The following is an 11,042-nucleotide window of genomic DNA, read 5'->3' as shown; positions in this document are numbered from 1 at the left end:
TTTGTAGTATGTCTACACCTATGCATGTTTATGATTATTGCGAACTTTTAAATGCCTTAGTTTACTTTATGCTGTAACCGGGAGGTGGTTACTAGGATTGCATGTTTATGATTAGCGCACTTGAGTTTTTAAGTCAGTTTTTCTTTCCTTATTTGAATTGTTGACTGGGTTAAGATGGCTTGTTTGCTTTGCAAACAAGTCATGGCAAAATTTTTTAAAAATCCGCAAATTTTCATTTAAATTATTTTTAGTCTAGTAGTTAGGGTCGTTTCAATTGGTATCAGAGCACGGTCTTGGTTTGGGCTGAGCCTACTGCCGGTTGCTGAAACTCAGGGGATCTCGCCTCAAAGTCTGTAAGATTTAAGTTTAATGTCTCTATCTATTTAAGTTTTGATGCATGAGTTTCTTGAGTTATTGAGAAATTTAGATTTGAAGTAAAAATATTTTTCTAAGGCATGAAATTTGAATGTTGGATTTTCTCGTTGCGTTTAGATGGCTCGTCGTCGTGATCAGCGTGCAGTTACTCCTCCACCACCGCCGCCTCAGGAGGATGTAGGAGGACAGGTGCTAGCAGGATTGGCCCGCATCCTCGAGCGTCATGTGGATGCTCCTAGGGCTGGAGTGGGGACTATTTACGAGCAGTTCCGGAAGATGAATCCGAAGGACTTCGCTGGCACCACTGATCCGTTGATAGCGGAGGGTTGGATCCATTCTCTGGAGGTGATCTTTCGCTATATGCAGCTGGGAGATCCAGATAGAGTGAGGTGTGCTGTGTTTCTCCTCCAGGATGATGCCGCCCTCTGGTGGGAGGGAATGGAGAAGATTGTGAACCCAGCTACTCTACCTTGGACTGAGTTCAAGAAGCTGTTCTTTGAAAAGTATTTTACTGCTGATGTGAGAACCCGTTTGAAGACGGAGTTTATGAGCTTGAGACAGGGAGATTTGTCGGTGGCACAGTTTGTGGTGAAGTTCGAGAGGGGATGCCATTTTGTGCCTTTGATTGGAGATGACGAGAAGGAGAAGCTGGAGCACTTTCTTGTGGGGCTTCGACCCGCCATCCGTAGGGATGTACTTATGGCGGAGCCAGCTGATTATGCTTCAGCGCTGAGGCGTGCCTTGAGGTCCGAGCAGACACTGAGAGATATTAGCGCGGAGGCGCATGGCAAGAGACCCTTCCGTCATCAGGGCCACTCTCAGTAGCAGCAGCACGGCAAGAAGCCGTATCATGGACCACCGAGACAGCAGGGACAGCAGGGGCGTCAGGCCCATAGGCAGGATCCTCCCAAGGCTGGGGAGAAGCCCATTTGCCAGGTTTGCCACCGCCCGCACTTTGGGAGATGTTTGAAGGACGCTGGAGTTTGCTTCAAGTGCAAGAAGCCAGACCATATTTCTACCCATTGTCCAAATCTGAGGAGGCCCGTGCAGGGCAGAGTGTTCGTGATGGAGGCCGAGCAGGCCGACCCAAACACTACTCTTCTCACAGGTAATATCTTAACTTTTGGGTTAGAGCAGTTAAAGATTTGTTGATGCATGCGACTCTAAGTCTTTGCTTGTTTGAGGTTTTACTCTAGTAACTTGTTGCATGTCTTAGGACCTTTGACTGTTTAGAATGAATAGTATCTTGTTTGGGAATTGTTGAATTAGAATGAGCCTAAGTAGAACTCATGGTTTTAACTTCAACCTTTTTGTCGTTGTAACTGCTGCTATGCAGGTAGGATTGTTGTGGCAGGAGTAGCCACGAGAGCCTTATTAGACTCAGGGGCTACCCATTCCTTTATATCGGAGTCTTTTGCCCTTGAGAGGGGCATTCAGAGCGAGGAATTGGAGGTTGGATTCTCAGTTACTATCCCCTCAGGGGAAGAGCTATCCACCAGGATCTTGGTGAGAGATCTTGTATTGCTTTTGCAGGGTCAGTCAGTGGTAGCAGACCTCATAGTGCTACCTTTGCCAGAGTTTGACCTGATTCTTGGGATGGATTGGATGACGAAGAATGCGGTGATGATAGACTTCCAGCAGAGATCAGTGCTAGTCAGGCCTGAGGGCGAGGAACCGTTTTGGTTCGAGGCTGCTAAGAGCTTGAGTAAGACTCGAGTCATTTCTACCATGCAAGCTCAGAGGCTTGTACTTAGTGGGTGCGAGTCATTTCTAGCCAGTTTATCTTTGACAGAGCTGCCAGAGCGACCAGTTATTTCTGATGTGGCTGTCGTCAGGGAGTTTGAGGATGTGTTCCCTAGCGATGTTGTGGGAATTCCGCCCGATAGAGAAGTGGAGTTCTCTATAGATTTGATTCCCGGTACTGTGCCTATCTCCAAGGCACCGTACAGATTGGCTCCTACCGAAATGAAGGAGTTAAAAGAGCAGATTCAAGAGTTGCTTGACAAGGGATTCATACGCCCTAGTTTCTCCCCATGGGGCGCACCAGTTCTCTTCGTTAAGAAGAAGGACGGTAGTCTAAGATTGTGCATAGACTACCGAGGTTTGAATGGAGTGACTGTGAAGAACAAGTACCCATTACCTAGGATCGAGGACCTCTTCGATCAATTGCAAGGTGCATCCGTCTTTTCGAAGATTGATCTTCGTTCAGGTTATCACCAGTTGAAGGTGAAGGAGTCAGATGTGTCGAAGACAGCTTTTAGGACTCGTTACTATCATTACGAGTTCCTTGTGATGCCGTTTGGGATGACGAACGCGCCCGCGGTTTTCATGGATCTTATGAACCGCGTGTTTCAGCCTTACTTGGACCGCTTTGTCATTGTTTTCATCGATGACATCCTCATTTATTCGAAGGATAGAGTGGAGCATGAACATCATTTGAGGACCGTTCTTGAGGTGCTTCGAGAGCACAAGTTGTTGGCCAAGTTTGATAAGTGTGAATTCTGGTTGGAGAAAGTTGCTTTCTTGGGTCATATTATTTCTAAGAGCGGTGTGGAAGTAGACCCTTCAAAGGTTCAAGCAGTGAAGGAGTGGTCTATACCGAGGAGCGTGTCTGAGATTCGCAATTTTCTTGGATTAGCCGGATATTACCGAAAATTTATCAAGGGTTTTTCCTCCATTGCTGTGCCTATGACAGCGTTGACTAATAAGAACGCCAAGTTTGTTTGGAGTGCCGAGTTTCAAAAGAGCTTTGATACTTTGAAGGAAGCTCTTACGACAGCGCCAGTGTTGACCATGCCATCCGGGCAAGGTGATTTTGTGGTGTATACTGATGCTTCCAAGTTGGGATTGGGAGCAGTTCTGATGCAGCGAGACAGAGTTATTGCCTATGCTTCTAGGCAATTGAAGGAGCATGAGAAGAACTACCCTACTCATGACTTAGAGTTGGCAGCGGTAGTGTTTGCTCTTAAGATTTGGAGACACTATCTTTACGGAGAGAAGAGTCAGATCTTCACAGACCACAAAAGCCTCAAGTACTTCTTCACCCAGAAGGAGTTGAATATGAGGCAGCGTAGGTGGTTAGAGTTGGTGAAGGACTATGACTGCAATATTAGCTACCACCCTGGTAAAGCTAATGTGGTTGCAGATGCTTTGAGCAGGAAGACTGCAGTGATTACCTCCTTGTCAGTGTCTAGACCGTTGCAGGTTGAGATTCAGAGGTATGGTCTAGAGTTTTATGCAAGTGGTAGAGCTCCCAGATTGTCTTCACTAAGTGTGCAGACTACACTTTTTGATCGTATCCATGCAGCGCAGTCAGTTGATGAGCAGATCAGGAAGTGGAGACAGAGAGATGAGGAGAAAGGCAGCGGTTTGTATGTTGTGGTAGATGGGATTGTGAGGTACAGAGGTAGATTTTGGGTTCCCGCAGGTGATTCTCTGCGAGTTACTATCATGGCAGAGGCACATACATCGTCGTACTCAATCCACCCCGGTAGTACAAAGATGTATCGGGATCTTTAGCAGCTTTATTGGTGGCCAGGCATGAAGTGTGACATTGCTCATTTTGTGTCCGAGTGTCTGACATGCCAGCAGGTCAAGGCGGAGCATCAGAGACCTGCCGGATTGCTTAAGCCTCTCCCTATTCCGGAGTGGAAATGGAAGAATATCACCATGGACTTCGTTGTGGGATTGCCGAGGACAGTGAGAGGTTCGAATGCTATTTGGGTTATTGTAGACCGTCTCACTAAGTCGGCGCACTTTTTACCGGTGAAGATGACTTTCACGATGACTCAGTTTGCGGAGTTGTATATCCGGGAGATAGTCAGACTACATGGTATTCCAGTCTCCATAGTGTCTGATAGAGATCCACGGTTTACTTCGTCTTTTTGGAAGAGTCTTCATTCCGCATTGGGTACGAAGCTACTTTTTAGCACCGCCTTCCACCCGCAGACTGATGGCCAGTTAGAGAGGGTGATTCAGATTTTGGAGGATCTTTTGAGGGCATGTGCTATTGATTTTCAAGGTAGTTGGGAGTCGAGACTACCACTAGTGGAATTCGCGTATAATAACAGTTTTCAGTCCACTATTGGCATGGCTCCCTACGAGGCACTTTATGGGAGGAAGTGTAGATCTCCAGTGTTGTGGGATGAGATAGGTGAGAGATCAGACTTTGGTCCGGAGATTGTTCAGTTGACCACCGAGGTAGTAGCTAAGATCCGTGATAGGATGAGGACTGCCCAGAGTAGGCAGAAGAGCTACGCAGATCACAGGAGGAGAGATTTGGAGTTTTCTGTGGGTGATCATGTATTCATCCGTGTAGCGCCGCTGAAGGGAGTTTTGAGGTTTGGGAAGAAAGGAAAGTTGGCACCGAGGTTTATAGGACCCTTCGAGATTTTGGATAGGGTAGGGGCACTGGCTTATAGAGTGGCCCTGCCGCCTAACCTTGATAAGATCCATAGTGTCTTCCATGTGTCGATGTTGAGGAAGTACATCTCGAACCCATCCCATGTGCTCAGTTCGGAACCGCTTCAACTATCTCCTCACCTGTCCTATGAGGAGACGCCCATCCGGATTTTGGATAGACAGGAGAGAAGACTCCGTAACAAGTCAATTCCAATGATCAAGGTAAGATGGCAGAACCATTCGGATGAAGAGGCCACTTGGGAAGCAGAAGCAGATTTCAGAGATCGCTATCCGGAGCTTTTTGGTGAGTTTTAATTTCGAGGACAAAATTCCTTATTAGGGAGGGAGGAATTGTAACACCAATAACTTTTAAAATTTGAATATCATGCCTAAAAATTATTTTCAGTATTTATATTTTTAATTTCTTGAAGTTAATTGTTTAAGTTTCAGTTAAAGATAGCATTGCTTGACTTATTTGAATTAAATGCCTTGAATTATTTAGTTAGTGAGTTTCTATCCCGGAAGGTGACGCTGGTGGGCTTCGGTGGTATATTTTCAAGACTTTCATTTTTTTAAGATTTTAAGTTAGAGGAAAAAGGGGATTTTGGCCAAAAATGTGAATTTTGAACTTTTAAGGGGTCAAAAAGCAATTTTATCATTTTCTTGGATTATTTCCTAAACTTTTCATAGAATAGGATTTTATTAAATCCGGGCTAGTGTAATTTCAATTAAAATGTTTAGAGTTAAAGTTTTCAACTTAGAAGTTTTTAAAGGTGCAAAAGTTTTGAGGTAAAAAGTTGTGATAGTACAAAAGTACTTTTACAAGTCTTTTAGCACCTTTATAGTACAAGATACATACACACACACACAAAACACTACACTCTTATATATATATATATATATCTTGTACACAACACAATAGAAACCCTAGCCCCCATTTTAAACACAAGAGCCGCCCCCTTCCCCTTGTTGGATTTCTCTCATGGCCGCCCCTCTCTTCCACCTCTAGCCGCCGACGCCACCGTCCACCGCCGCCTACCTCGCGGGAGAAGCTTCCCAAGGAGCTTAGCTTGAAGTTTCAGCTCCCCTTCCCTCTTTTATTTCGGTTTTTGGTTGATATTTGGTAGAGGCAAGTATAAATTGTTCTTGGGCTTTCATTCAAGCAATATCTATCCCCACCCTTAAGTTTCTTTTGCAAAATTTCAAAATGCATGATGTATATGTATGTAGGGTTTGGTTTTTGCATGATTTAGTGGAGGTATGGCTGTTTTTTTTTAAGTATTGCATTTGAGTTGTGTTTATGTGATTAAATGATGAATTTAGAAGCTATGGCATGGATTTTTATGATTGGGTTTGCATAATTTCGAAAATTCAGAAGTGAGGTGCCCTAAATTTTGAAGTTTTGCATGTGTAAGGGCTGGAATTGAAATTATGTTGAGACATTTAATTGATTTGCATGAGTCTTGATTGATTACCCAATATTTTGAGGCTTTTGATGCTTAAAATTTGAAGTTTTCGAAATGTGAGGTGAAAGTGTGGTTGGGTGTTGTCCAAGTGCTTGGAAAAAGTCCTAAGTGATGTTATTTGAGGTGTATTGATGTTTGGTATGGAGAAAAGTTGAGGAAAGAGGGTTATGGGGTTGAATTTTTGAGTTAGAGGTAAGTTGGGTGTTGTTGAGTGTGCAAAGCAGTACTGTTCACGGGGCAGGGCAGGTCTTGGCTGAGGTATGGGCAGTGTTAGGGCTGTACCATAGTAAATTTCATGATGTTGTGGTCGTGTCGGTATAAAATGGGTTTATTTCGGATAAGTTTGGACCAAGTTATGAGTCTTTTAAGTTGGAGGTGTAGGTGCAGATTTTTCTTTGTAAAAAGGGGCTGTCCAATTTTCTTGTCTTGTCAATTAGCTCGTTTGATCATTTGATGTTACCACCTATTCCTAGGGGTAATTTGAAGTGTTTGTTAAGTGTCGGTTCAAGCGGGACGGGTTTTGGTTAAGGCATGACAAAGTTTAGGGTCTTACGGTTCTCTTGCTCGGGCTAAGTCAAGTTTGAGGGAAATTGTTGAGTGAAGTGTTTCTTTTGTCTTAGGGGCAGCCACTTATCCACCTTACACCCACATTTTTGAGTTGAGTCTCATGTCTTAAAGGTTGCCGATTCGTGTGCATATGACATGTTCTTGAGTTTCATAAAGTGAAAGGAAGTTTTCTTGTTTTGCATGCTATAAAGAGGTGTGAGTCGAGTCTTAATGAATGAAAAGGAAAAGAAAGTAAATGTTTTTGAATGAAGTGATTTGTTTGTGACAAAGAGGGGTGTTGCTAGGCCGGGGGATGCCTCGGTCTACTCACCAAGAGGTTATAGAGGTTTAGGTAGGGAGCAAGAGACATCTTGTTTATCCTTGCCACAGAGAGCAATGTGGGATCGGGAGTAATCTCGGTCTCCTTGCCACAGAGGGGCAATGAGGGATCGGGAGTTATCTCGGTCTCTTTGCCACAGAGGGGTTAAGTTCGTCGGAAGAAATCTCGTCGTCTTGCCGGCATAGTGCACTGCAGCCATGATCATGATCGAAACAGAGGGTCACAAATCAAGGAACTGATTTCTATGAGGAAAAAGAAAAGAAAAAGAAAAGTTTAAAAGTTAAAGTTTCATTATTTCAGTTGACTCGTCTTACGTTGATGTCAGTCAGTCATGCATGAGGTTAAGTAAAGTATGAGGTTGATGTTAAGAAAGTTGAAAGCCTTTTATAGCGTGAGTTCATCAGTGCATGCTTTCTATACCTTCTAGTTTCATGCATATTACAGTTAAAGTTGAGCTATTGCATCACGTATTTTAAACCCTTGTTATTACACTGTTTATACTTGTTGAGTCTTTCGACTCACTATGCTTGAATGTTTGCAGGTGAGGAGACTGTTGTTGAGATGGAGGGGCATGATCTACTGGGATGAGGCCATCGGCGGTGCAAGGCCCAGTGACCGTTGCTTCTTTATGTTTACGTTTTTCCGCACATTACTCTGTTATGTAATAATGAAGAGTTATTTGAGTACTTTCAGTATTTATAGCCAGGATGTGCATTCCCTGTGCTACAGTTGATGAATTTGTAGTATGTCTACACCTATGCATGTTTATGATTATTGCGAACTTTTAAATGCCTTAGTTTACTTTATGCTGTAACCGGGAGGTGGTTACTAGGATTGCATGTTTATGATTAGCGCACTTGAGTTTTTAAGTCAGTTTTTCTTTCCTTATTTGAATTGTTGACTGGGTTAAGATGGCTTGTTTGCTTTGCAAACAATTCATGGCAAAATTTTTTAAAAATCCGTAAATTTTCATTTAAATTATTTTTAGTCTAGTAGTTAGGGTCATTTCAGTGACACTAGCCTATCATTAACAATCAAATGGACAAGCTGAAATATCTAATTGGGAGAACAAACAAATCTTGAGAAGACAGTGAAAACTAACTAGAAGGATTGGGCGATCAAGCTAGACGATGCATTGTGATTGTACCTGACTGCATTCAAGACACCTATAGGGATGTCGCCCTATAGGTTGTTCTATGGGAAAGCTTGTCACTTGCCACTTGAACTAGAGCATCGAGCTTTTTGGGCTATCAAAAAGCTAAATTTTTACATGAAGGAAGCTGGAACACAGAGATTGCTCCAGCTAAATGAGATGGAAGAATTTCGGAACGATGCATATGATAATGCCAAGATCTACAAGGAATTAACAAAGAAGTGGCATTACAAAGTAATCTTGCGAAGGAATTCGAATCGGGACATCAAGTTAATTATTCAATTATCGTTTAAAAATTGTTCCCGTGTAAGTTGAAGTCGTGTTGGTCAAGACCATTTTCAAAGTAGAGACAGTGTATCCTCATGGGGAAATAGAGCTGAAATGCAGTGATGGACAGACATTCAAGTTGAATGGGCAACCAGTCAAGCACTACTATGGTAATGAAGTAAGGAATGTAGATAACATTCCACTAAGCAAGCCGAACTAAGAATTGGTGCTAGTCAGGCTGATGCCTTTAAACTAAACACTTTTTGAGAGGCACCCCAAAACAATATCCTTTATTGGTTTATTGATTCAATTGATTAAATTTATATTATTTTAGTTCTTGATTAAAATTTATTTAATTGGACATGTGGAGATTAGACATTGATTATGGTTATGATTTTATAGGTGAAAATATGTTGCATAAGAACTTAAGGAAAAAGGCAATAAAGTGTTTATTAGAGGCTAGCTCGGGCTCAATTGATCACAAAATTTTGAAGTTTTAGCGCCGCAACACTAAAATCCAGCGCTTCAGTGCTACCAAATACTAAAAGCCTATGAAGTAGCGCTGCAGTGCTAGAAACTAGCGGCTCAGCACCTACATAAATCACGAAGCCATAGCACCATATCGCTAGAACCAGAGCCACAACACTAAATTAAAAATCAAGAGCCAAAGGCTTAGCGCTGCAAGGCCAATTTTCAGCACCGCAGTGCTAAGTCTACGTGTATAAAAAAAATCCCAAATACATTCACTTCTTGACCCTAGCACCATGGCTCCCTCTCATTTTTTTGGAAACACACCATATATTTGCGCTCCCTATACTTCTCTACCAGGGAAACCACCCCAAAAAATTTTCAAATCTTCACCCATAACCCATTAACATCTCCCCTTTGAAATCAAACCCTAAATCACAAAAGAATTGGGTTTTCTCTTTGGGACTTCGAAGTGAAGGAGTCACAACCATGGATTAGATTGAGATTTGGGGAATATCTTTGTAGTTACACTACAAGGTTACAAGTTTGGCTTGAAAAGCTTTGATCTTAGCATATGAGTTGGAAATTGTGGTGTTGAGATTGGTGCCTATCAAGCGTTTGATAATTTTTTTTGCGTTGAGTTGGTGATTTTGTGTATTGGAAGTCTTGGTTGGCATTGTTATTGTGTTGAGTTAGGGGTGTATCTTAAAAATAAAATGAAGTATGATGTTGCGTCTTCATCTTCAAACTTTGATAGAAGGCGTTTTTGGGACTCCCAAGCCACTGAAAATTACACCATCTTGCTTGAAAATAATATGCATAGGGAGCGTGTCATGGACATGACCGACCCTGATGCGCTAACATTGATCCATGCCAACGATAGAGGTTTGGGTTGAGGGGTGGGATGGATATTTGTGAAACCACCTCCGGATGTCATGGTGTCTTTAGTCCGGGAATTCTATGCTAACCTCAAGGTTAAGCATGAAGGGTATGTATCATGGTTAGGGGACAGATGGTCACATTCGATAGCAATACTATCAATGAAATATATGACATGCCATATTTTGATCATGATGAGTACAATGCGTTCAAGGGCGAGCCATACCCCTATGATGTCATTATCAATACCTCTGCGGCCTGGGACACAATGAAAACTCAATAATCGAGGGGCACTAGTGACATTCTTGGCAAGGTTTCTTAAAAGACAGGCAAATAACTAGCATGTTTTTAGATTCGAGGATGTTGCTGTTGGACACACATCGGATGTGACAAAGGCAAGGGGAGGCCTTGTGTATTGCATTATCATGAAGAAAATTATCGATGAAGGCCGTGTGATCCAAGAATCAATCTTAATGGTTGACGGAAAGGTTCAACCATAAGCATGCTCCATTCTTCATTGATTACAGATTTATGCCATCATGCGGGGTAACTTGGAACGACGATAGTGAACAGATTATACCCACAAAGACTCCAATTAAGTTACTCCTGCCATTACCCATGGAAGAGTAGCAAAGACAGAGTACTATTAGAGGTGGAAATGCCTCGAGAAGTGGGTAACAGTAGCCTCAACAACCAGTGGTGCCATATATCTGAGCTTGGAGGGGTAAAACAACTCATGAGAGATTGGATGACTTGAAGAGGTGCATGATGACCCAGTGGAGAATGATTAGGGAGCAAATGACTTACATGCATGGTTTCATGACTGCGCTCGTCTAGAGATTTCCTAGCTCCAGCTCCTAAGATATGCCTTTCCCCATACCACGAGCTTGGTCACATCAGCCGATACAGGAAGATAAAGAGGAAGAGGGTGAGTGTAGTGACCCAATCCGGAATTACCACCTACTAAAAGAAAATTAAGCATGCAATTAAAACTTAAAAAAAATCAAAGATAATTTCGGAAACTTAAATAAAAAACTAACTCAGCAGAATACAACCGGAAAACAACTGGAACCAGATATAATATACAACTCAATAAAAAACCCAAAGCACAAGAGGGTCAATCCTAACTAGCTCTGCTGGCACCAAC

At 42.6% G+C, this 11,042-nt stretch overlaps 1 protein-coding gene across 1 annotated transcript; it reads left to right on the top strand.

Annotated features, from left to right (window-relative positions):
* Positions 1-492: 492 nt before the first annotated feature.
* On the top strand, positions 493-7,969 carry LOC140889169 (uncharacterized). The gene is made up of 2 exons (XM_073296876.1): positions 493-1,483; positions 7,670-7,969. The coding sequence occupies exon 1, from the start codon at positions 493-495 to the stop codon at positions 1,198-1,200; it is 708 nt and encodes a 235-aa protein (XP_073152977.1). The 3' UTR covers positions 1,201-1,483; positions 7,670-7,969.
* The last annotated feature ends 3,073 nt before the right edge of the window (positions 7,970-11,042 follow it).

This window comes from Henckelia pumila, chromosome 3 (assembly GCF_033568475.1).
Source record: "Henckelia pumila isolate YLH828 chromosome 3, ASM3356847v2, whole genome shotgun sequence".
NCBI lineage: Eukaryota > Viridiplantae > Streptophyta > Magnoliopsida > Lamiales > Gesneriaceae > Henckelia > Henckelia pumila.
The sequence above is the reverse complement of the archived record's forward strand: the minus strand, read 5'-3'. Positions and strand labels throughout refer to the sequence as shown.

Excerpts from the sequence above, each read along its gene's own strand:
- LOC140889169 (XM_073296876.1), top strand. The coding sequence starts at position 493 with ATGGCTCGTCGTCGTGATCAGCGTGCAGTTACTCCTCCACCACCGCCG.